This window comes from Frieseomelitta varia, unplaced genomic scaffold (genome assembly GCF_011392965.1).
Source record: "Frieseomelitta varia isolate USP_RPSP 00005682 unplaced genomic scaffold, Fvar_1.2 scaffold_727, whole genome shotgun sequence".
In the NCBI taxonomy this organism is placed as follows: Eukaryota; Metazoa; Arthropoda; class Insecta; order Hymenoptera; family Apidae; genus Frieseomelitta; species Frieseomelitta varia.
Genome location: NW_025110509.1, coordinates 50,088 through 76,731, shown reverse-complemented (window position 1 = coordinate 76,731; position 26,644 = coordinate 50,088). Strand labels below are relative to the sequence as shown.

Sequence of the window (26,644 nt, the reverse complement as noted above, 5' to 3'; positions counted from 1 at the left end):
ATCACTCTTGACATCGCGTCACGGTGTAATCTGTACCCTCCTCCTGCTCTAGTCACCGGCAGAAAATTATTCCAACACACGCCGAACCTCTCTTCTGCATTTCTTCGGCATTTCTTTCCTTCGTCGACGCTTTACGCGGAGATTAACTCGGTATCGGGACGTAATTTTCGACGACACGGTTCTTTCTTTTTCTTTTTTTTTTTTTTTTTTTTTCTTTTCCACGTAATAGGAATTAGCTCGTTCGTAAATATATTAGCGTGCATGTGCGGAAAGTGACCTGTGACATTTATTTACAGGTCAGGCAATACACACTTGTAACTACGTTTGAACGTAAAAATAAAAGTTTGACGTAGGGAAACTTCAAAGTAAGTAATTGATCATTCTATGACGTATCGTAGAACGTCATGGTCTACGTCATTTAGGTACTTAATGACGACGATTACGTAAACGCGGAACGCTATAAATATCATCGATAGCCTTCGTTACGAAACTATATCGACTTCCGATTTGAATCGGAACGTCTAGAGGTCCCTTATACTGTCGAATGTATATACACTCCGTTGTTAAATGAAAGAGAGGAAGAAGAAAAGAGAAGAGGGGAGAAAAGAAAAAAAAATATCGTGCTGTATTCGTTGCAGATAATTCTATACTGTCCTTTATATTTAGATGAGTCTGGAAATTATCGCGACGAAAAAAATTAAGTGGAGAGAGAAATCGATTTGATACGCTGTGTTGATCAACTCGGATAACGACTTCAGCTTCTCGAAGTCGTATCGAACCGACTTGCCCGTCAAGTCCACCGGCGTTTCTGCCGAGGGCAACGCCCTCGTCAGCCCTCTCATCCCCATTCAGAAGAAACGTCGAAGAAAAAGAGGAATGTCCCGAGCAAGAGGGCGGGAAGGGTGAGCTCTCGTAGGGGTAGAAATGACGGACGGGTTACCGAGTCGATTCACCCTGCCCCCGAGGCAGCCTGTTCCACAGGTGAATTCACCCTGACGCATCTTAATCCCGATTGCGTTTCACGCAGTCGTCAAGCGATGAATGCGTCACGATACATAATTGTTTCGTAAACAGCATTCACAACTTCAGATCCGACCAATTCTAAGCCAACGCGGGAGATAAACCAAACGTACAACCTTTTTGTGCTTTCCTCTTTATTCACCTCTCTCCCTTTTTTCAACAATTCAATTAAGTTTCACTCACCTTCTCTTCACCTGCGCCTGCACAGACTGCTGAGTGGACGTTGGAGATTGGAACGAAGTGGTCGACGGTTTCACGGTAGTCGATCCGGTCGACTTCTCGGATCTCTTCCGACGGTCTTCGTTCATGTAGTAACGGGAGTATGATGGAACGTCCCACACTTGGGGCATCTCATATCCCAAATCGTTCATCATGACCTTTCCGTAACTGAAACAGAAAAAGAAACAGGAACAGATCGTATCGATTGATTCGATTTCAAAGGTGAAGTATATTTCGATTTATTAAAAAAAAATCGCTTACTCGTAGCTTCTGTCGTATGGAGAAAAGGAATCACGATCGTAGACAGCGTTGTTTGGTATGTTAGAGTGAGAAGGCTTCTCCTCCTCGGCAAGAGCTGCTTTTAGCCCGCCTAGTCCGGATGCGGCTAGGGTCCCTTGAATCAAACGTTGATTATAAATCAGAATATTTCGAGGTACATTATTATAATATTTTATATATAATATTTAATATATATATATATATTATATTATTTATAATATATTATATTATAATATTTTTTAAGATACGAAAAATGATTGAATGGTGCTTGTTATTTAATACTTAAATACTCACTCTTTTCTGCGGTAGAGGTGTAAGATGCGCTTGGTTTTTTCTCCGGCTGGCGATTTTGTTGGTTACCGAACATCAACATTTCCTGTGCCCGTTTAGCTAGAATCGAAACGTGTCATTAGCGGGGCAAGTTATATAATTGTATTGTGAATCGTAGAAAATGATCCGATGTGCCTTACGTTTTGGTCTCATTGTTTGTTCAGTCTTTTTTGCATCGTCCGCCAGATTCGTTGGCAGAGATTGTGCTATCACGAGGAGGGAGCATAAAGTTAGTAACCACACCCAGTTGCACGTCATCTGGAAAAAAAAATATTAATCGTTGGGTTGTTGATCCAAGCTTCGACTAACTGATCTGATGAAATTTATCAGAGGGATAAGGGTAAAGATGTCTTTATCGACTATGCGCAAGGGTTTCTTGACCCTTTAATCAAATGTGAAATTGATTAAGGGTGCAGTTTGAAGAAGTATGGTCGCTATAAAGTGTGTACAGGTGGAAGTTTACACTCCTCGCAAGCGCAGGTAAATGAAGATAGCAGGTCACTACGAAAGAAGCTTAAATGTCACATAATGCGAAATGTCAAGAATCTATTTCCATTGCATGTAAAAAATTAACGGGTATACATGTCGGAAGTTCCATAGGAAATTGTAAATGTTTGTACGATTTTGTAAAGATCTAATAAAGATGGAGAAATTCTCTGAATTATTGACGATTCAATCAAGTCAGTGAAAAAATTTAATGCATCAATAATGCTCTCGTAAATATATCTTATCTTATCTTCTACTGTCTAATTTCAGAAGAATTTCTTGATAATAAAAAATAAGTTAAATTTAACGATAAATTTGACGACAAACATCAGTTTGCACGAAGTGGAATTAATTGTGTTATTCGTTTACTGGTCAGTTTCATGGAAAATGAACACCAGATGCTGGAAACTCTATGGCCTTAACAAGTGATGCTGATAATTTAATTACAAGAGCTTTGGAACATACGGGCAATTAGTTTACGTCGATGCACGGGAGTTACCGCTAATTAGATATGCAATTAACTAAATCTCAACAGAGACAGCCTGGAAATTTATAATCGACTGCTCGCAATGGTGGTTCCATTAGTTCGAAATATCAGAGTTCAAAAGGATGTTTCAATCGCATACGTGTATACATTTGGTAAATATTATGGGAAATTTACTTCGTTCATTTCTGTTTCTTCTTACATTACTTTCGTTTTAAAAGATTCAGTCTCAAACACATCGTGTACTCTACGACAATTATTCGCGATACTCAATAAACAAAATGAAATTTGCGATTTAATTCTGGTGATAGCATTGAGCAATTAAACCTGGCCAGGAAATAAAGCTAAATCGGATATAGTAGACCCAGAAATCGCACACTTGTTGCGTCTAGAAATACTATAGTCATTTATCGCGTTTGTATACGCGTCTATGTAACTCGCAATTAAAAATACATTTCATTGACTGTACTTTCATTGACAAATCCAGACGCGCGTAAAGCGTCAGTATTATCTGCTTCGACAAAATATGTTTTAAATAGTTTTCATAAGTCTTTACGAACCAACGTTAGAAAAGTTACAGACCTATCTGAAACTTGTTACTATTGTATTCGAAGCTAAGTATCTTCCAGCTGACAAACTTATATATGCGTGTGTAAAACATCTCCCACTGAAATTTCGAATCAAATTAATTTTCTATCTTTAGAGTTAAACGGCGGCACGAGGAAGTATAGTTACTTATCGTTGATAAGGAATCTTCGTGACTGAACACGAATTCTCTATTCTTACTCCCCTATTTATATCCCGAGCAATTTTAGCAGGTCTTTATCTCGCGAAAAATTGGCCAATTAAATCGATCGAACGATCGCCGTCCGTGATTTACAATTTCAAGCAGTAACATTTCGTACCGGAAAGGGCTGGATATTGATACAATTGAAAGATTGGTTCCTTCACCTTAATCAGCGTCGATTGTTCTCTTCGTTCTAGATCTCTGGCCAGTCTTCCAAAGACTTCTTCTCACGAGAGCGTTCCTCCGAAGGATGCAGAGAACTAGCGAGTTCGGCTGATCGAGGTAGAATGAACGTCGAGGCTGAGCAGGACGACTAGAAAACTGGCAGAGGGTACGGTCGATCAACCACCCCCACCTTGGTGAACGAGCACCCCTACCCTGAAAGCAACCCCTACCGCGTCTCTACGAAGTGATATGACGTGCACACGCGCACGGTTATATGAACATTCTACATGGAACATGTACACACACACACACACACACACACACACACACACTCCCATTGTACCACAAAATACGTCTACCCACGCGATGACCCGAGGCAGATCCTCCGAGCCAGCCTTGAAATTTTCTCTTGGTCACATCTTGGCTCCTTGTTTTTAGAGAACTCACCCTTCGAGGAGGAGGAACCCCTTGACAATTTTTTCAGCGACGTCTCGTTTCGATCCGTGCCTGATTTTATTCGACGAAACTAGCATACTGTATAATCTAAATTTTAAGGAAGTTAGAAATAGATGTACCGCTCTATACCTTGGAATTGTTACAAGTATTTGTGGCACATCCTTTGACGATGCTGAACTTCCTTCATTTTGCTTTGCGCTGAAGAAGTTGCGGGAATCTCGAGTTCTTCAAAATCCTTCTGTTCCAGTGCCTCGTGGCCGCAATTCAATCAAACGTTAAATGTTTTCTAAGAAGATAATCAAGCAATTAAAATATTTTCTCTGGTTTTAATCGAATTACATAATTTGTGGAATTTTATTGGTACATTGAACAAAAGACCGCGCTTACAGATTTCCTTTGCCTTAATTACCATGGAAATGTTTCGTAATATGTAGCTTTTATTGAGAAAAGCAGGATGAAGTGTAATAGAACATGCATTCTCAATAGAATTGCAATTGCAATTCAATGGATTTGGTGGTTTGGAGGAAGAATATTTTTCCCAGCGATATCGTGGCGCATTTTCTCTTGGTTCTCGTCGCAAATCCGTATTTTCTTTCATGTCTGGAACACCAGCGGTAGGGTGGTGGGCTGTGCCGGAGGAATTGTAGCACCGTTTTCCGTATTCAGTCCCCAGCCACTTTTCTTCAGCCCCCGCAACAGGCCAAACGCCTACGCCGTCGTATAACGCCCACGAGCACCCAACGCCCACGTATATTTTCTATGGCGTACGAGAAAAAGAGAAAAGGACGATGGGAAGAAGAAAAGAGAGCAAGCGAGGTTTTCGAAATTTTCTTTTTTTTTTCCTGGCCGCCCGGCGCTGACGTTTTGCAACAAAATTATTACCGTCGATGAAAAATTTTTAATGTACCTGCGAGACTCCTGTGGTCGAAATGCTTTTGAATTATGTATATATTTAATACTTTCTTCGTCTTATCAACGTGTAATTCTCTCGTCGACAAACAATTGATTTGATGCGTTCAACGGAGAGAGAAGAAATTGCTCTTTACTCTGGAAGAAAATGGAAATTCATTCAAGCTGAATATATAAAATTTTAATTTCGGTTCGTCTGTTTGCGTTCACCGCGTTTAGAAAACGAAGAGCGAACGACAGACGTCGAAGAAGAGCGGCATGGAATTATGTACTTGGGTGAAACTCTCTGGAGGGAAGTTGGCAAAATTCTCTGAAGCAACCGCTCTTTAGCGAAGTGTTTACTTGAGATACGACGCATCCTAGCGCACTGTGTGCTACCTTAGTAATTGACCTATTTCTAAAGAATCGGCTGCACGCTTGCGCGAATTAAAAGTAGTTGCACAAAAACAGGCATAACTCGCCTCGTCGGATTTCTTGCGAAATAACAACGCTCACGGTTGTATTACGGGGGCGCGTACAACAGATGATCAGAGACGGCCATTCCTAAAAGATACAAGTAAATTTGTTATATATTTTTATATATTTATATATTTTATATATTTGTTTTGTTTTATATGTTTTTATAAATTTGTTATAAATTTGTTATTTTAGAGGATACCTTTGGAATCTAACCTCTCTACTGTTTCGACCAAAAAAAGAAAAAACCGGAAATTACCATATTGTTGTTTATTCAACGTTCAAAATTTTCCTACTGTTTCGACTCGGGAGAATAGAAATTTCCATCGTTAATTGTATTTCATTCTAATTGTAAACTAAATTCACAAAATACGAAAGGTCAGATAGAATAGGAACACGCGATCGTTGTGAATTTTTTGCAGATATATTCCCTCTTTGAATTTGAAAATGAACCTCGATGAAACGCACAACTGCATTTTCTGCATTTATAGCAGAAAAGTTAATCTTCGTAATTTAACCAGAAGCTTGGAAATTCTACGGAGAAAGGATCCAGCCGTCGTTGTAATTACAGGGGCAAGTTCTGTGAAATAATATAATTCGACGTGCTCTATCCGAAGGTTGGTTCCCATTGACGTCAGTCGTTGATTCTGGAAACGACGAATCCCCGTGCTTCGAAAACTTAGTGGGGAGCATACGCATGAGGAAATGATTCGTGAGAGGGGAGCATGGATCTCCCAGGGACGTGAATACCACCAATACGATAAATCCAGGATTCAAATCATTTAACAACAAATAATAATCATGCAACTATAATTAACCATTATACTCATCTTTATCGACAATTACAGGCTGACTATAAAGTCGTAACATTTTAATTTCTCATGCGACTAATTGTACTTTCAACGCGATATTACATGTGCGTTCTTGAAGATTTAATAATGTTAAATTTTAAAAGTTTAAAATTCTATTTTATTCTAAATAAGAATTAAGAATGCAAAATATTAAAAGAAAAATTTACTATTCTTAATATTATTACTCTTCTTAATATTATTTCTCAAGAAAATAACTTGAAAAGCACAAAAGTACTTCAAAATTTCAATTAAATAACAAATTTTAGATAAACAAACACCGTAGTGTAAATTTATGTTGGGTCAGGTATTTCCGATTATTGATACTACCCTGTGAAATAGAACCTGTAACCAACAGCGAGAAGGGGATATCCCGAAGGAATAGATCGATGTTTCACTCTGTGTAGTAAGAGACGCCTGTTGCTGTAAAACAGGAGTAACTTCATTCATGAAAATGGTAAAACGTATATGCATTGTATCATTTTAGATTTTTGTAAAAATTAAAGACTATTCTAACTGCTGACGAATTTTAAAAGTAAACGTAATATTTCTATATTTTTATTAACTAATCCTCATATTTCATTTTATTGATAAATGATATATAACAATTGTTTATCAATTTATCAAAACTAACATAATACATGAAATAATATATTGATTATATATAATACATCAAGTAATGTATTAGTAATATATAATGAATAAAATGACATATTAATAATAAGTAATATATGAAATATATTATCTCCATTTTTCAATAACAGTATATCCTAATTTCTCAGTTATTTGTACCAAAGATTATTACTTTTATTTTATCGTAAGAATAACTACATTTAAAAATACTATATGTATTTTATACTCATTATTTACAAATACAAAAATCAATATTTTATTTTTCACGAATAATTTTTTTGCTTGGAATGCAATTTTAGCAATTTTCGTTGATTTAATGTCGTAGAATTCTTAAATGAAAAGTTTAAACAAAGGAAGTATTTTGCATTAATTTCATATTACGAAGTTTGTATTATGTATTCAAAAATGACAAGATGGCAGTGATGATGCCACTTCTGTTTAGTACGTTGAATTTTTAAATACGTGAGGTGTTATCAATTTTATGAATATAGATAAAAGAAAATCCAATAATAAATTGACCTTATTCGTTTAATTAGGTCATCGCAATCAATGCAATAATAAAACGAGTAAATGTAATAATAAAACAGGAAAATATGGCAGAACAATCGTACAGTATTGTTGAGTATTATGGTGAACAAGATAGATACAAATGTGGTTACTGTAAAAACCCAAACACAAATTTCAGTCATGGTAAGTATCAAAACGCTACAAATTCCATTTTAAATAATTTCACTTATATAGATAGAATTTCATGCTTCTGTCAATAGGTTATGTGGTATCAATGATTGCTTCATACATGTATAATTTTTGTTCCTGTCGTGTTAAGCCTTATGTATTGGCATGTCAATATCAATATGCACATCATATTATATATCATATTATATCTTAATTGTAATACATTTTAGGCATGGGCACACATATATTGACTGTTCAAGATTACCAAGCCCTAATAGATAGGGGTTGGAGAAGATGTGGTTCTTATTGTTATAAATCTATTTTGGAACGAACGTGTTGTCCAATGTATACTATTAAGTAAGATTAATAGTTTTTAATTGCTTTAGAAATTAATTTTCTATTTATTAAAAAATATACATGTACATACTGTATTATAAACTTTTTATATATCTAAATATTTATAATAGATGCGAAGCATTACAATTTAAAATTTCTAAATCGCAAAAAAAAATTTTGAAAAGAATGACTAAATTTTTAAAAAATGAATTGCATTATGATGATACTATGGATACATATGAAGGAGATTATCGTGATAATACTGGTGAAAATTTATATATGTTAAATTATTGTTTGTAGTATGAACTATAATATGTCATTTTACAAAGTCATTTTTTATAGATATTGAAGAACTTCCTACTCACAGCAAACACTTTTTAAATGCTGACAAAGATATTTCTAGTATAGATGTGAAATTTATTGATGATGAAATTAATGCAAGGTTACATCCTAGCGTATCAGACAAAAAGAAAAAAAAATATGACACAGGAATTAAAAAAAGTAATTCTGAAAGTGTACCTATGCCCTCAAGTCATAACAACGATTCTCATGGTACATCACAAAGTTTACAATCGATAGAAATGAATCCTACACGAGCACCTTGTATGAAAGCGAAGCTTTTACGTAAACAACGAAAGCAACATAAATTAATGACACAAGGAAAGACTCAAGAAGAAATAGAGACTATTTTCAAAAAAAATAAACAAGAAAATGAAGCTAAAAGCATAGAGCAATTATTTGATGAAATATACAAAGGAAACAATAGAAGATTAGAGGTAGGATGTATGTTGTACATTTATTTCTTCAAGTACTAAATGTTGTACATAAATGATTTTCACTGAGGTTGGTCTTCTTTTCTCCAATTTATTTAATATATAAAATAAATAGAAATATGAAAAGTAGTCAAACTATTATTCTTACCACTTACTGTACTTTAGTAAATACTATTTCATACATTTCTAACTATTGGATTTAGTTATAATAATTCATTACAGTTCAGTTTATTTTGATAAAATTTGCAATTTTTATTAGCTGAAACTAGTTAGAATTTCGCCAATGAGTAATGGATATTTAAATACTTCAAAACAATCTTATGAGATATATAGAAAATATGAAACAGCAATACATGGAGTTCTATCAGAAAAGATTACAGAGAAGCAATATACAAGATTTCTCGTGAAATCACCTTTACAGGTAACTTTGCAGTTACTATGATTTCCTGAGTTATATTAAAGCTTTTTACTCGCTGAAAAAAGATCATTACAATTTTTTATTGCTTTTATATATTTTATGATATCATACATGATTATTGTTAAATTATACAACTATACAATTATACAACTAACATTACTAGATTATTAGACAATAATTAAAAAATATACATGTATAAAACACTGTATTGAATAATTGTTATGATGTTATGATTGTTTAATTGGAGCAAAGTGGACCTCCTTGCAATATGTGTTATATGTTGTGTTTAATAAATATTATTTATATATTTAAATTTAAATCGTCAGATGAAATTAGTAAGAACATTGTCGGATGAATTTATTGAAACACTTAAAGTAAGTGCAAACCTTTTTAAAAAATATCAAATGACTATTCACGGTGAAACAGAAGAGGAGTCAGATGATGAATCGTTCTTCAACTTTCTTGTAAAAAGCTCTTTACAGGTACACTTTGTATTCAGGTTGTTGTTGCAATTTAATTTTATAATCTAATCTTATATAAAAAAAATAAAAAACAAAATTTTTAAAAGATATACAAAAATACTATTTTTTCACATTAAAATGTTTAACAAAATTATGTATGATACTTTATATTTATTAAATTTTTATATTTATTAAATTTACTTTATATTTTTATTAAATACTGCTTAAAAATTTCATTGCTTTGGATAAAGAACATATACAAATAAGGAGTTTATAATTTTGAAGCCATGGACACCGGATGATGGACCGCCGGATGGATATGGCTCTTTTCATGAACAATATTGGTTAGATAATGAATTAATTGCAGTTGGAGTGATAGACATTTTACCATCTTGTGTTTCAAGTGTTTACTTTTTTTATGATCCAGCTTATTCTCATCTCTCACTTGGCACATTTAGGTTGGTACCATCTTTCAATTTTATATTATTTGCAATAAATTGTCAACTTTTTGTATTTTATTTAGTTCACTTCGAGAAATTTATTTAACAAGACAATTGAATAAAGTTGCAAAAGATTTGAAATACTACTACATGGGATTTTATATACATTCATGCCCTAAAATGCGGTATAAGGCACGATTGAAACCATCAAAGCTATTATGTCCTGAAACTTATATGTGGTGTGACATTGAACCGTGCTTATCAAAATTAGATAAAGAAAAATATAGCAGATTTAATGATGATATTAATGCTATTGATGAAGATGGTAGGGTTGATATCTGCGAGGTAATATAAACAAGATCACTTATTTTTAAATCATGAATTGTTTCATTTTTATTAATAAATTTCCAGGTATTAATTTTGTATGGCAACATTGCGATGCCGTATAATATCTATAAAACGCAAGCCCAAAACGTCACGCAGGACGAGGAAGATGAGATTAAAACATACGCTAGTTTAGTTGGAATGAAATGTGCACAAAGATTGTTGCTTTATCGCTAAAGTTTATCAAGCATGCGAGAAATTTTAATTTATAGATATATTTACTTTTCATAGAAAACAATTATGTATTTGTTGTAAATTAACATGAATAATTAATAAATGAGATTAATAAAATTAACAGCTTTATATAAAGCATTTGTGATGATAAATGTGCAATAAATTAAATTCTTACCAAATAAAATTAATTTTTGTGCTGTGTACACACTTTGCAATATTTACTTTTCTTTCCTCTATCTTATTTTATATAATATCAAATAAGAAATAAATTAACGATATTTTCTAATTTTATAATTAATTGCTCTTTTCAAACTTTTGATCACGGTGGAACATCGATTCTCTGTACTAATTGGAAGACAAACCTATTAGGTGGATAGAGAAAAACCAAATTTGCGAGCATACCATAAATAAACCAAAAATTAAAATTTTCATATATTCATTTATTTTTACGTTTATTGCGTGAAAAAATACTTTGAAAGAATCGCGTGACTTTAGTACTTTAAAACTTCTATTATCGCCTAACACGGTATTTAAATTAATAATTATCTTTTGAATATGTACTGATAATGGTATATGTCAATTATTCATGAACCCGATCTATTTTACCTGGAAACGAAAATTCCTAATAATATTTAATTTATCTTTTCATTACAGCATCAATCTTTCTCTCTTTCAATATTCATAATATAAATGAAATCTATATAAAGTCAACAGGAAAGTCTTCTAAAATGTAAACATTCTTCAATATGTAGTTTAAATGTTTTTTTTTTATATCCATAAGTAAAGATGACAGTTTCTTAATATCATACACAAACATTTTATTTTTATATGTAAATATAATTGTTCTACTATATTCATATAAAGTACTTTTTATAAAATGATAAAAAGAGAATAGGAGTTTTAATTCAGATAAAAGTTTCAATTCATATAAATTTATTTAACGAAATATTTAATCATAATTCGTATAACATTCGTATAACATATAAAAAATTACTTAACAAACATTCATTTGAAATTCTAATAAAACGTGCGATAACAATTATTATAAAGGGACCTTTAAAATATTTACAATATTTCCGGGTCACAATAATTTTCTTTTTTTGGTTTGTCAATGCCTTAAAGATATTGTAAAACGCGATTATAAGTTAGATAGTGAAATTTTAAGTATAATTTCTTTTCATTACATATTTCACAGAAACGTCCAATGTTAATAAAATTGTAAAAATCCTAAAAATAATCAATTCGCCTCAAGTTCTGTATCGGGCCTGCTTCGAATCTCGTTCCAGCTTTGGGTCCTCCCGCTTCCCCCGAAAAGAAAAACGATCATGGAAGTTATGCACACCGCCGAACTGATCCAAAATAATATTTGCCATCTGTCGATAGGATCCTAAAAGAAAATAGAAGAAAAAGAAACCAGTTAGACATGAACCAATCTAAAAAAAAAAAAGGATAATTTTCACCAGAATAAAAAATACGTAAATTAATAAATTAATGGAGAGCAAGTTGATAGAACCATAGAGAAGTGACAGCGTTAACATGAATTTGGAATACACATACTCACATACGTGCATGTTTCTGTTAAGTACAGTGAAGATATCGAAACATTGATAGTGTAGATGATAGTGCAAACGTATTACTGCGTTGTGGATGATGGATTGCCTGATGATGCATCTACAAGGTACTTCCCGTACTATACATCTCTATCAATATAGAGACGAGGAGTACCTCCGAGATGCCATCACCGCAAGTATACTTGGATGGATGCGAGGTATGAGCTTAGCGAAGCCTTCTGCCATTTGACTCGAGCGATTTCTTACACCATGTGCATGTACCGATATTGACATTAATTAGTACTTTATGCGTCTACATGATATGAAAATTACAGAACATGTATTTCATATTACATTACATATGCTCGCTTGAAAACGCTCAACAATATGTTTATTTAAATAAATTATTCGAGTATAAGAAGTAGGATAAAGCGTGACCTATGAAATCCTGACTTGGTCAGTGAAATTTTGTATGTCGTTGGCAGTGTTTCGTTTTTGGAGATCTCGTGTGCACATACGATCTACAGTACTGCTCGTACTATGAGTTACGCAACATAGTACAAGGCTGTACTGAAGTTTCGAATGTGCTTAAGAGCAAAAACCTGTCAACTTGATTGTAACGAGATATCCGTCACACTCTATCTGTGTGATCGCGCGAATAAAAAAAAAATTATATAATTCACATGCAAAAATCATTCAACATACGATATCCCTTGCAGATATCTGCGCTGTAGAGCGAATAAGCAAATGTGAAGCGAAGCTGGCTGAGAAGTTATGATGAATCACAGAGAGAAACTACTTACTCCGTATTTTCCAGCTATTTCTTCGACCATCGGAGAAATAATTATGCCAGAAGCGCAACCGGCTGTGTTCATGATACCGTATAGAAAACCGGCGAAATTTGGCGACAGATCTTGATTGTTGGACAAGTTCGCAATACTCGCTGCCCCATTGAAACCCAGAGCCAGCACGAGGAAGACATTAGCGAGGACGAAATTACATCCAACGTATCCGACTAAAAGGAGGAAGACGCCCGGTAGAAGATGAGCTGCAACAAAAAAAACTCGCTTTCGTTCTTGAACGGTAGTTGAAATTAAAGTTTACTCACAGAATGTCGTAGCGCCTTTACGTATAAGGGTAACAGAGATGATCTCCTTCCTTTTGAGCGTGTCGCCAGCCCAGCTGAAGAAAAACCCGAACAGCATCCTGCAACCCCAAGGTAGGCTAGCAGCGAAACCTCCCTTCGTCAGTTCAAATCCTAAAGCTCTTGTCAAGTAAAGCATCATGACGTTTTGATAGAAGAACAAAAGGAACATATTCCCGAAGTGGCAGATGAGCAAGCTGAGGAAAGGTATCGAGGTGAATATCTCCTTGATCGGTGTTTCTTTCAACGAAGGTTTCTCTTTCCTCACTGTGCCTGCCTGCGCGCTGGAAAGACAAATACAGAGCAATTTATACAGGGTGTCCCGGGTTTTTCCCCCGCTAAACTGTGAGAGCTTATCCTAGGGGTCAAAAGAAGGAAACAATGTTACATGAAGTTTGCGAATCAACGCTTTATTGCAGAGATGTAATCAAAAATAGATACTTGGTATTTTACTGAGTTTCAATATTTCAATCATTCCTTTTCTTTGCACCAGCCTGTCTCATAATTGGAAATGAGTGTTGATAAATAAGTGTCGATCTTACACCGCTCGACTTTTATCTATGGGGCACCTTTGAAACAAAACTCCTTTCACTCCACCGAAGTGACTTCGTATGAAGATCTTGTGCAGCGTATTAAAAATGCAGTTATTGAGATGCAACAAGATACTGAGACACTGCGTAGAGCAATAAATTCAGTTTTTCATCGATGTAAAGCTTGTATCCGAGCAGAAGGACATCATTTTGAAATGAGACTTTAAAAATAGCGAGTAACTATTCATCACTATTTGTTTATATCTCCTTAACGAAGCGAACATTTTTTTTCTTTTGGCCACTGGAATAAGTTTGGCGGGAAAGAGCCGGGACACTATGTATATGGGACTAACAATAAATCAACGATCGATCAATCGATATTGGCTCCTGTGCTCACCTTTTTATGTACTCCCTTTCTTCTTCCGTGATACCAGGATGCTCTATAGGAGAGTCATACGCAACTATTGCCCAGACGACTATCCAGACCATCATTAGCAACGACGGAATGTACCATCCGGTCTCCCAGTTCGTGCTCTCCGCGATACCAGCGACCATCGGATACGTAAGGATTGTACCGAACGTGCCACCGAGCAACGACCAAACGAAACGAGCCCTCTCGTTCGGTGGTGCCCATTGCGCGACCAAGGCGTGACACGCTGGAAACGTTATTCCACCGGTAAGGCCTATAATTATTCTCGAGAACAGAAGCACTCCCCAGTGAAACTGGGCAAGGATCGGACTGATCAGTGACACCACAGCGGCTACTATAGACGTCCATAGAACCGCGTTCTTAGGGCCCCATTTGACGGCCATCACACCACCGATGAAGTTACCAGGAACGTTCCCGTAGCTGTACGCAGCGATCAATTGACCGCGGATCTCCGGCCTCCAGTCGAAAGGTAGACCATTGAACAGCTCTATGGGGCCATCCGATGGACGCGTCACCTGCTCGACGTCATTCCTGCGCACACGAACGCTGTGCATCTTGGCAATCATTTCATATTCCGCGGCTTCGATCTGCCTCGACAGAATGTAGTTATCCAAGTCGGCGCCCGGATCCAACCAAGAAACTGCGCGGCGAACTCGGAACTCGTCGGACGATCGACAAACGCCCTCCGTAACGTTTGGCTTTGCTACGGCTTTGATCATTGGAACGGCGAGTATCGGCATTTGCAAACGACACACGTAATTGGTCCAACAGGCCGTGAACGTCATTACGCAGATGAGAACTCGTGTCGGTATCCATCCTGTAACGAAGGACAAGATCGATAACGATAAGGTTCTTTCTTGATTTTCGTTTTCATGTTTTTTTTTTTTTTTTGGTGGGGGGGGGTTCCTTTTTATTATTTTGCTTCTAGAATAAAATTACTCAGTGAACCGAGTCGGGAATAATACGGTTCAAATTATCTACTCGCGTTCGCAATTCTTCACTCACTCAAACCTTTCCAAAATGGGGCTTCGGGTTTGTCGAAAAGTCCGGATATACCGGTAACGCCGTCCTGGATAGATCTAAGTATGAACATTCTAACGTTGAAGATAACTGGTTTAAAAAAGAAGCTTCTGTCCTAGTGACTGGCTCGTCAATGAAAAAAATTTGACGGGTTACCTTGCCAACTATGATTGCTCGATGTTTAGCAGCGACTTTGTTTTCCCGAGAATCTACTTACGCACGTTCAAATTTTTTTTTTTTTTAAATCTACGCGTTTGCAGCTAGAGAAGAGCAATGCAAAAATATAAATTAAAAATATTCTGATTTTTTGAAATAGATACGTTGCTAGATTGCACGATGTTTAGCAGCGACTTTGTTTTCCCGAGAATCTACTTACGCACGTTCAAATTTTTTTTTTTTTTTAAATCTACGCGTTTGCAGCTAGAGAAGAGCAATGCAAAAATATAAATTAAAAATATTCCGATTTTTTGAAATAGATACGTTGCTAGATGGGCGCTGAAGAATTGAAAAAAAAAAGGAAAAAAATTAAGCGATCCAAACTTGTACGTAGCGTTTCTTTTTAGCTGTTAACTTTCCTATAAGTAATGTGTAGCAGGTACTCGTTACTGCTAGTGCGTCTTTCAAAGAAAGTTCTCGACCACTTTCCAAACATTCCGCTCTGTATTTACAAATCGATCGTTACCGTATGCCGTTATGTACAAAATTGAAACTGCTCCGATTACAGATTCTACTTCCGTTTCTCGCGTACGATAAGTTTTCCCCTTTAGATATTCGAGTCGGTTGAACCAATCGATTTCCACGCGAAAACAATTTAACGATGTTGAATAAAAAAAGAAAACGAAGAATACGAAACAATGTAACTGTCAATTTCTTCAACTTCACGATCCGTAAGTTCGATTAATATCGATCGAACTCAAATTTTTTTTTTTTTTTTTTTTCACTCGAATAGATAGCAAAACTGTTGGACGAAAATTTTCCAGTAAGGAAAGAAATTGAATTAAGGAGTCTAAGCGATCGTCTTATAACAAGGTTAAATAACGGGTATGATAAAAACTATGCCGAGAAGAGTGAAAACATCGACGAATTTCGACGTCCGTTAAAAATCAACTTCCTACTTGGCCAAGTTGCCAATCGTTTGAAATAACATAAGTTACTCATTATACTCAGTAACTGAATTTATTATTTCTTTTTCTTTTTAAGAGGAATTTAATGATTGAGCCATCGTTTCGCGAAATTTAGCAACAAATGAAATAAAGAAATATGTGTATATTTTATTTACGTGGAGAGAATATAAATTTTTGCAATACTGCTTGTACATTCTGCGACTTGCAAAACAAGGTGTTTCGGTAACCGAACTTTTCTTTAATGGAGTAATTTAACGATCGAGCCATCGTTTCGCGAAATTTAACGACAAATAAAAGAAAGAAATACGTGTGCTTTACTTACGTGGAAAGAACTTCTTGTAATACTGTTTGTACATTCTGCGACTATGATAGAGTTCCGGACACGCACCAACTAACCCGACATTCGAGACAGATCGTCAGGACATTCTTTAGCAAAAGACTGGACGAAGCCTACGGAAACTAACTTTCTAATACAACGTTGTTCCGAAACTGCCGAAGGAGTAACTGATGACATCGGTTATCCAGCCTATTTAAATGGTCGAGAGGTAAGAGTAAGTGGGGGAACGAGGTACATCTCTTCCATGAAATGACAGGGAAATACAATGAGATTTAGGATTCGTACTGCACCACCCCTGCAGGGGTCTGTCATTTATCATCACGTCGAACAAAGAAAGAAGCTCGAAAAATATATGACTGGGCATCCTTCAAACGTTTCCCACTATCTGCTTTTAAGGGGATATTCTGAAAATTCGGTTTAAAAAAGTCGATTCTTTTTTTTAATTTTCTCAAAGTATATGCTTTCGAAAATGTCTATGCAAAAGGATTTGTTTGAATTGATAAAATTAGCAAAGTTATAGATGTTTAAAGGAAACGGTCCACTGCTCGCGACGTAAATATGAATATTTTTGTACAACGGGTAACAAAAACTTCAAATGTTTTTTTCTCAAAATATATTTTATTTTACAATATTATTATTTATATTATTATTTATTTTTATATTATTATTATTTCATAATATTTTATTTTTTGTACTGCTTGATTAATTGTAAGTATGAATATTTTTGTACAACCGGTAACAAGAACTTCAAATGTGTTTTTTCTCAAATCCATATTTTTTAAACCAGCTGACAGGATATCTCACGTTTTAGTCGACTGATTTTGGAGATCTTCATCGGACATACCTTTATCGCACGAACCACGGATTTCAAAATCTGATGTTTTTTCCTATTTTTTTTTTTTTTTTTTTTTACCACCCAAAAGACCAAAAGCACAAGGAAAATCGATATTTTAACTTCAAAATGCTACCATTTTTTTTAATTTTCGAAATTTCACTGTTTCCGTGGTTCATGTGATAGCCATACCTATACTAATTAAGATGCATTCTGATTTTTCAGTTTCAGATGAACCAGATGAACCGAAATCACGTCAACCATTCGAACCCGTTTTTAAAAACATGCTTTACCTAAGGCTACATAATTTCCACAACTTTCACTGATTTCTTTAAAAAAAAATTGTAAATACTCTTTAAGTATGAATAAATCTGTGTGCGAAAACTGCATACCGAAATGTATCATGGTTTCCTTAGAAAAAAATCCGAAAAAATTCGATTTTCTCAAACTCCCTTAAATTTTTCGTTAACGGACAATTATTAAATTCAGTTGGATCAAGTTGTTAAAACGCAGTTACGGTGTAACGATTTGTGCTGTTGCTGCAAAATTCTAATTGCACGCACTTTCCTGTTGAAACAATCCGTACGAAGATATACGAAATAAACGTTCGTCGTCGGGATCGAAAATGTTTTTCGTTTATAAAAAGAAAAAAAAAAAAAAGAAAAAAAAAGCCAAGGTGAACGAAACAAAAACGCAACAAATCGAGCTGCTCGCGTTCCTCTCTGTATTGTCGCGTGTTGTTCCACGCGACTCTGATTTGACATCGTGGAACGCGGCTTCCTTAATTTTCAATAATTTGCCAGCGTTTTACGTAATTCCGCGGTCTACGGATTGCACCATGAATTTGTGCATCGGCCGCGGCAACTTCTGCGCCGGTTTCTTTCCTTTTTTCTTTCTTTCTTTTACTAAACTATACTCCCTACTATATTCCCTAAAACTATAACTAAAATACTAATTACGTACAGATACATTAATCTCTGTACGTGTTTAATCAAACAGCTGTTTCGTTTCGCAGGAACGTGACGATTTGAAAAGGAAAACGCGCGTTGCTTAAAATATTCGCGTTTCCCTTTATACATTATTCGTACTGATGTTATGCAAAAGATCATTGTCTTTGACGGCCACCGATAAACTTTCATCGATAGGAGGCTGTCGATAACGAGCCCTGTCGTTGTCGACGTGAATCACGTCATTAACTGAAAGAAAATCTTATGAATCAGTAGCGTAGCTTGAAGAAACAAAGAAGGACATTTAAACTGTCTATGGACATTTAAATGTACAAACAATAACCGAGAGCTGACTTTTTCAGATTTACTTGGAACGAAAAGACAGGACACGAATACTTTTTTACAATTCAGATGTATCACGATGAGCAACGGAAACAATTAACCATGTATATAAGTATATATATCGTATGTTGCACCGATTCACAATAGTTGTTTAAATAAAAGTCGATCTTGAATTTAGATAAAAAAATATGTGATACTCTAATGATATGATTATGTAATCCACATGGAAGATTTCCATTTACTATTGTTCAAATAAATATTTCAGTTTCATTCATTTTGTTTCAAGGTTTTATTAAATATGCGCAACAATTCGAGTATTTACAGAGAAAATATTTTAACTGTAGATTAAATGGTCGTTCAATATCATTGAAAACAATTAAAAGAGATAGTTAGAGTTTATTAGTTATTTATTAGGAATATTCCACGCTTGAAAAATAGGGTGAGAAATGAAATTTGGTGCGGAGGAGCTAACATTTTAGGGCGTGTGATGAGTATTTTAAATGCAAACGATACATTAATTTTTCATTATTTCGACAGTCCTTTTATTTAAAAGCATTTTGTGTTGTATCCTGCAAGGTTAAAAAGTCACAACAATGGAAAAACATTTTCCATTCATTTCCCCAACTATTTATTTATTTATTTCCTCTTTCTATTACATTGGAACTTTCGACGCACAAATATATTTCCTTTCGAATTATGCATACGTAAAAATACGTCAACACGAAGAATGTTATTAACAACATATAAAAACAAAATGGTAAAAATGAAATTGCAAGTCATCTGCAATAATTTCGGAGAAATTAGTCTGCAACATTTTGTGCTCAGCAAAATATTCAGTATGTTTCAAACGTCTTAAATAGCTTTCTAAACGGCACTAAAAATTGTACGCTTTCTAAAAATTGCACGGAGCCTTGCCCTACGAAAATTGTCCCAACCATTCACACAGGATCGTCTTATCCTCTGTGTAGCCAGTATTTTGTACTCTTCGACGTTATGTATTTCTTAGTTAAATCCTAGGTACAGACAGTATATTCATATACTTCGTCTATGTCCTTAAGGCTTAAAGATAAATCGGCTGTTCCTGGTACAAAAGCATTCAACTACCTGGTGTACTGTATGTTTTCGAGCCTTAGAATCGGCAAGAACTTGTGCAGTGACAAACTTGCAGATAAAATATTCGTTGTAACGACTGGAAACAAGATTTATATATTACGAAATTTATTCGTAGTTTATATTGTAAGGAATTATATCGTAAAATTTATCTTACAGATATTTCAAGCCAGTGGAAATACAACAGACGATTGCATAATTGAATACGTGCGTAATTCGAGAATAGATGTGCATGTAATGCGCGGTTGTATTTCAGACCTCCTAATTTTGCTTCCTAAAGATAATGCAGTAGAAACGAAGTGGAAGATCAAACGTGATGTCGTAATAGATCAAAACTTTCAAAATTTTTTAAGTCCGGATAATGAATTGGATCCGGAATAAGGGAAATAGTGAGAATTAATTTTCAAAGAATTTGGGAGAGTAGTAACGTTTCTCGAGACCTTGAACCGTCGTGTTTCAACTACACAGTGTAAACCATAATTCCAAGATCCGTTGCCCTTTTCGCACAGAGCTTTGTTCAGGTACGCGTTTTTAGATAAGGGACAACAATTCGAAATAGAAACTGCCATCCAAATGACAGTTTCTATTTCAAACTTTGAATCACTTTCAAATTTTCATCTTTTCCCTTGCTTAATGGAAGAATTCAATTTCTAGCATTTATTAAATAAAATTCACGTTTGAATAAACATCTGACTTTTAAATAATATTAATCCTGATATTTATAAGAAATATTTAAATAAATAATATTCTTTTCTTTGAGATTGCAAAACCGAGATTGATTGAGATTACAATAATCTTGAATCAATTAGCAATTAGAAGAACATTAATAAAATATAAATTTCTGGAACAATCTCATATGGTGAATTTAATGTTACAATATATGTAATATATAATATATATGTATAGTGGTTCCAGAAAGTTTCCATATATATTATATGTAATGAAAAGTCGACAATATTTTAAACTTTTCTAACTTCGTAAAAACAAAAACTCGTGGATCAAATTTCGTTGTAAAGAAGAGACTCCAATCTTCAAAACTATGAATATTTTCGAGAGGGAAAGTATTTTTATTTAACCTCTTTTAAAATGATAAAGAAATGAATATGTGCACTGTAAAAATATAAATAGTGCTTAATAAATACAATATTGATTGAACTATGATCTTTATTGAGAAGTCATAGCACTCTAAAGTGTTGATAAATTTTCCATTCGACTTAGTATTCTCGCGTATGATAAAAAATTGACAACACTTTAAACTTATATGACTTCTTGGCGAAAAATCATTGATCAGGCGCTTTTATATCCACATATTTTCAGAGCACTGTGTTTCTTTTATTTCAAAGATGTTTTTATGTCATTTTGAAAGAAGTTAAATAAAGATACCTTTTCTCTCGAAAATTTTGTAAATTCAAACATCCTTATAGACGTTAAAAAAATTTTTATAATAACTATATTTACTATAATTTTGAAAATTAAAGTCTCCTCTTTGCAACAATCTTTTAAAATTTCACGTACGATTCTTTTTCACGTAGCAGTATAAAAACATCGACAATTTTTCATCGTATGTACGGAAACTTAATTAATAAAAACTTTTTTTTAGCAAGATAATTGCTGCATGATATTTAAAAATTGCTAATTTAAATAAATTTGCACAAAACTGCTTACTGAAGATTGCTAACTACGTGAAAATTAAATCTTACTTTTTGCTGGTTCCAAAGTTCACCTGCACGTCGGTAACAAATACGAAGTACAGCGACAGATTAGATAGTCGCTTGAAATTCTGGTAATGCAGAACATCGTCGAACGTTACACAGAGAAAATCTTTGAAAATGAAGAACGGAAATCAAATAGTTGCCGAAGCTTTGAAGAAACAGGTCTCACCTTTTTAATTTTTCTCTTTTCTTGTTTTTTCTTAATTCTCGTGTCAATTCTTGTCACAGTGACATTTAAGGTTATGTGAAATATTTACAAATATTATATATACGTATATATTATTTATATTCTTCATCGAAATTTAGACAATTTTTATTAGTAGTGATACAATTGGAATTGTACTATCAATGATCGAGCAGTGTATTGATTGTTGTAAATAACGAATCAAATTTATAAAAATTCCATTGCAAAATTGATTACAGTATCGATTTCAGGTAACAAAGTGATTTGTCATTGAATGTAGTAAACTGGTATAAAATATCATATATGCAAATGCATATTTAAATAGGAACTTCTAAATATATTACATGTATGAAAAATTTTGTGCGATACATGTATAAAAAACTATAAATTTCTATAGTCTTAGAGTTTAATATGATTATTCCTCGCAATCGATGCGACGTTGAAATCTGTCAAAAAAAAAAAAAAAAAATAATCGCGAAATTTCGAAAATTTAATATAATATAAAAATGAAAATTTTCCATAGTGAATGTGCAACTTTTACGAATCGCTACAAACGAGGAATTTTAATATTAATTTTATTTTTAATAAAATTCTTTAATTAATAAATCCAATTGCGATTAGTCAAATTTTAATTAGGAGATTCAAGGAAATAATATATTTCCATTAACTCGGGATTACCCTCGTGGGGGTCTAGTCGCCGAGATGTACCTGCGCTAGACCCCCAGGTGGATAATCCCGGGTTAAAAAAAAGCTTCTTAAAATATGTTTCTGACTTTATTTTATTTTAAAAGTAATGATTTGTACTTTATAACACGAACTTTTCAAATTTATCTACAAATAATTTATGTTTACAGATAACTTATTTTTTTAAGGGATTTATCCATTTTATAATGAAGATTTACAAAATTGATTAATCCCTGCGATTGTTAACTAATTAATAAATACTCACGTTTTTTTACTCGTGATACAAGCGGAACTCGTTCCTCATCATAGGAAAGCATTTCACTTCTGTTTTAATAAACTTTTGATCCAGTCGTATTCCAATCACTTTTTTAATTGATTTTTTAATTGATCGTTGTACAATCAACGTGCCCACTAAGTTATTTTTAAAGTATCGTAAACAAAATTCGACTCTTCGTTTTCGTAAAACACGTACAAGAAATTAATCATTCCATTGCAATGCGCAGATATTTTCTTGATAACGTGTACTCGCATAAATAGTGCACTTAACTTTATACATTTACAGTCGAAGTAGTTTTGTCATTTGAATTCATACAACTAGTCACCGCCAAGACAATCATTCTTGTTCTTCATATGGAAAAACAAACAAACGTACAGTTAACTTATCTGTTGTATTCTTAATTCTTTTCTTAATTTTATTGTTTTTCAAGTGATTTCTTGTTCGTCGTATATCAACCTGATAACAGTTGCCAGTTGTATACATGATTGTGCATACGTATATTCTAAAAAAAAAAAAAATGCATTATATTAATTATGTTGGATGATACGAAAATACAAAAGTTATTTTATTAAATTTCTTTATTTTGAAAATAAACAGGGTATCGAATATGTTTTTGGAATAATGGGACATCCCGTGATTGATCTAGCCTTATCCATACAAATAACGGGTATCCAATATCTTGGATTTAGAAATGAGCAAGCCGCATGCTACGCTGCGCAAGCTTATGGATATTTGACGGGTAAGCGCGCAAAATTTGAATAATTACCGTAAAGTATGAAAGGAACTGTTAGACGAAGCCAAACACATGATTTGAAGGATATAATTAATTCGTTATAGTACATAACAATCCTTTCGTACGCTTGCACGAGTACCGCAAGGATTAATTAATTATATTTAATTATTACATTTTTTTAATTAGGAAAACCGGCAGCAGTATTGTGCGTTTCTGGACCAGGATTGCTTCATGTTATCGGTGGTATGGCAAACGCTCAAGTAAATTGTTGGTGAGTCTTGTTCAAGCTCTTCCTTTCTTGCTTGTATATAATTTAAAATTTATAAATTAAAATTTTAAAATTTTTAATCAAAAGTGCTACTTGAAAACACAGAGCTAATATACATACTGTGGAAAATCCATTGGCGCAACATGTTGCAACGATTTAAAATTTTATGTTGTCTCGGATTACAATTAATGCAATTTCTATGATACACAAATCTTTTATCTCGTAAAAGAATAGTAATCTTATATGAAACGATTATAGTTGATTATGTAACCCGGTTCACATTTATTGTGCCATATTATTAAAGAAAACACATAGCGTGTAAGTTAGATAATGATTATGTAAACCGTGTCATATAAAGATTATATTATTAGAAAATGCAAAACCATTAGGAAAAAATCCTTGACTTTTTATTGCTAGTTACTAATTATATTTCTATAATTTGAACACTATAAATTCTTGCATAGGCCGCTTATAGTACTTGGTGGATCGTGTTCTGAAGACCATGAAGGTATTGGAGGTTTTCAGGAATGGCCGCAAGTAGAATCCAGTAAACTCTATTGTAAATATGCTGCCCGACCGCCATCCGCAACATTAATACCGCTCCATGTGGAAAAGGCTGTCCGAATTTCTATTTACGGTCGACCAGGTACATTCACTGTATACTATTTTTAGCAGAAGTATAAAATATTGCACGTTATAAATGTTCGTAGGTCCTACGTATTTAGACTTACCAGCTACTTTATTAAATCAATCAGTCGAAGAAGAAAGCATTTATGATGTTGAACCATGCCCACCACCACCACTGACGTTTCCCGATCAACGATTAATTCAACAAGCAGCTAATTTGCTTGTGCGAGCAAGAAAACCATTGTTAATTATAGGAAAAGGTAATTGATCGTGAGTATTAAAAAAAATTATTAACGTTGAAAAAATATATAATTGCAAAATTGTAGGGGCTGCCTATGGAAGAGCAGAGAATGAAGTCCGAAACCTTGTATATTCAACCAGGATTCCTTTTCTTCCGATGCCAATGGGCAAAGGAGTTGTTCCAGATACGAACGAACGATGCGTTTCTAGTGCTAGAACATTCGCATTGCAACAAAGCGATGTAATTTTGTTACTAGGTGCTCGATTAAATTGGATGTTACACTTTGGCAAACCACCTCGTTTTCAGGCTGATGTTAAAGTGATACAGGTATTACAATTTTATTCTTACGAAATAATTTCTATGAAAGAAAACTTAATGTGCTCGTCCTTTAGGTCGACTTATGTTCAGAAGAACTACACAATTCTGTTTCTTCTGCAGTTGCAATTCAATCTGATATATCTACAGCTACAGACAGTCTTATTACTGTTTTGAAAGAACGAAAATGGTTCGTTGAAGAAAATAGTCCATGGTGGAAAGATTTACAAGCCAGATCAAATAAAAATAAAGCAATAATTCAGGTGTCGTTATTATGTATCGATATTGATTTGAAAACTAACATATCTTGTTTTTATCATTAACATTTTTTTTTTTATTTTGCAGAAAATGTCAATGGATGTTTCAGTACCATTAAATTATTATGCCGTTTTTAAACATATTCAAGACGTGATCCCATCTGGTAACAATTTATGAAATGTTAATTTACAATATGAAGGAAACAATATTTTAACAATTAAGAAAATAAGTAAAAAGAATATTTAAATATCTTTTTATAGATTGTATTATTTGCTCAGAAGGAGCTAATACAATGGACATAGGAAAAACGATTTTATTAAATAATCAACCGCGTCATAGATTAGATGCTGCTACCTTTGGTACAATGGGAGTTGGTTTAGGTTTCGCCATAACAGCCGCCCTTTATTGTAAAAACAATGCCCCCACAAAAAAAGTTCTTTGTGTAGAAGGAGACAGTGCATTTGGATTTTCTGGCATGGAAATTGAAACAATGGTCAGGTAAATAACTTAAATTACTAAATACAAAATCATAAAAATTAAATTTCACTAATTATTTTTAATGTTTTAGATATAAACTGCCCATTATTATTATCATTCTAAATAATAATGGTATATATGGTGGTTTAGATAATGAAACATTCAGACAAATACAAGCCTCAGGCGAACCAACACAAGTGTAAGCTTTTTGTTCGATATCTTTTCAAAAATGAAAATAGATAATATTATTAGACAATATATATGTATATATACAATATGATATTATAATATATAGTATATATACATACATACATGTATATATTGATTTTTAGAACACCGCCGCATTGTTTAACATCAGAAACACATTATGAAAAAATGTTAGAGATGTTTGGTCGCAAAGGATACTTCTGCACTACTGTGCAAGATATACAACATGCACTCAGAGCATGCCTTCAAGTAAACATCATTTATATCTCTCATTTAATTCATATGATAATCAACAGCTATAATGAATAAATTTGTTACAGATCAATGATTCTCCCAGCTTAATAAACATTATGATTAATCCCCATGCTGATCGTAAAGAACAAAAATTTACTTGGCTAACAGAGTCAAAGCTTTAACAATGGAAAATAGGTAACTGCGCTGGGTTATAGTATAGGAAATATACTAAGTATAAATATATAGATAATATAGTATAAGAAAATAGATTTTATATTCTTTCTATTCCTTGTATAAAACAGTTTGTAAATAAAAGCATATGAAACGT

At 33.7% G+C, this 26,644-nt stretch overlaps 4 protein-coding genes across 7 annotated transcripts; 2 read left to right on the top strand and 2 right to left on the bottom strand.

The window, feature by feature from the left end:
* Positions 1–1,153: 1,153 nt before the first annotated feature.
* Positions 1,154–3,931, bottom strand: LOC122535466 (prohormone-2-like). The gene is made up of 5 exons (XM_043667020.1): positions 3,770–3,931; positions 1,989–2,106; positions 1,813–1,908; positions 1,501–1,633; positions 1,154–1,407 (listed from the first exon to the last, which is right to left on the bottom strand). The coding sequence occupies exons 2-5, from the start codon at positions 2,104–2,106 to the stop codon at positions 1,200–1,202; spliced, it is 555 nt and encodes a 184-aa protein (XP_043522955.1). The 5' UTR covers positions 3,770–3,931; the 3' UTR covers positions 1,154–1,199.
* A 3,550-nt stretch (positions 3,932–7,481) lies between these two features.
* LOC122535465 (arginyl-tRNA--protein transferase 1) lies at positions 7,482–10,934 on the top strand. Of its 2 annotated transcripts, XM_043667017.1 has the most exons (9): positions 7,482–7,513; positions 7,609–7,762; positions 7,978–8,104; positions 8,215–8,348; positions 8,426–8,859; positions 9,116–9,277; positions 10,021–10,193; positions 10,259–10,520; positions 10,587–10,934. In XM_043667017.1, exons 2-9 carry the CDS (start codon positions 7,666–7,668, stop codon positions 10,734–10,736), a joined length of 1,539 nt encoding a protein of 512 aa, XP_043522952.1. In that variant the 5' UTR covers positions 7,482–7,513; positions 7,609–7,665; the 3' UTR covers positions 10,737–10,934. The 2 variants fall into 2 exon arrangements, with proteins under 2 accessions (XP_043522952.1, XP_043522954.1); XM_043667019.1 differs by lacking the exons at positions 7,482–7,513; positions 9,116–9,277 and adding an exon at positions 9,601–9,756 and having other exon boundaries at positions 7,520–7,762.
* A 798-nt stretch (positions 10,935–11,732) lies between these two features.
* On the bottom strand, positions 11,733–23,255 carry LOC122535470 (sialin-like). 2 transcript variants are annotated; one of them, XM_043667032.1, is made up of 5 exons: positions 22,945–23,255; positions 14,355–15,204; positions 13,392–13,711; positions 13,087–13,331; positions 11,733–12,120 (listed from the first exon to the last, which is right to left on the bottom strand). In XM_043667032.1, exons 1-5 carry the CDS (start codon positions 22,994–22,996, stop codon positions 11,971–11,973), a joined length of 1,617 nt encoding a protein of 538 aa, XP_043522967.1. In that variant the 5' UTR covers positions 22,997–23,255; the 3' UTR covers positions 11,733–11,970. The 2 variants fall into 2 exon arrangements, with proteins under 2 accessions (XP_043522967.1, XP_043522968.1); XM_043667033.1 differs by lacking the exon at positions 22,945–23,255 and adding an exon at positions 16,854–17,042.
* LOC122535468 (2-hydroxyacyl-CoA lyase 1) lies at positions 21,828–26,581 on the top strand. 2 transcript variants are annotated; one of them, XM_043667030.1, is made up of 12 exons: positions 21,828–21,973; positions 23,554–23,695; positions 23,876–23,960; positions 24,422–24,603; positions 24,668–24,844; positions 24,911–25,152; positions 25,218–25,403; positions 25,486–25,561; positions 25,659–25,891; positions 25,962–26,074; positions 26,208–26,331; positions 26,403–26,581. In XM_043667030.1, exons 1-12 carry the CDS (start codon positions 21,929–21,931, stop codon positions 26,496–26,498), a joined length of 1,701 nt encoding a protein of 566 aa, XP_043522965.1. In that variant the 5' UTR covers positions 21,828–21,928; the 3' UTR covers positions 26,499–26,581. The 2 variants fall into 2 exon arrangements, with proteins under 2 accessions (XP_043522965.1, XP_043522964.1); XM_043667029.1 differs by having other exon boundaries at positions 25,659–25,896; positions 25,967–26,074.
* The last annotated feature ends 63 nt before the right edge of the window (positions 26,582–26,644 follow it).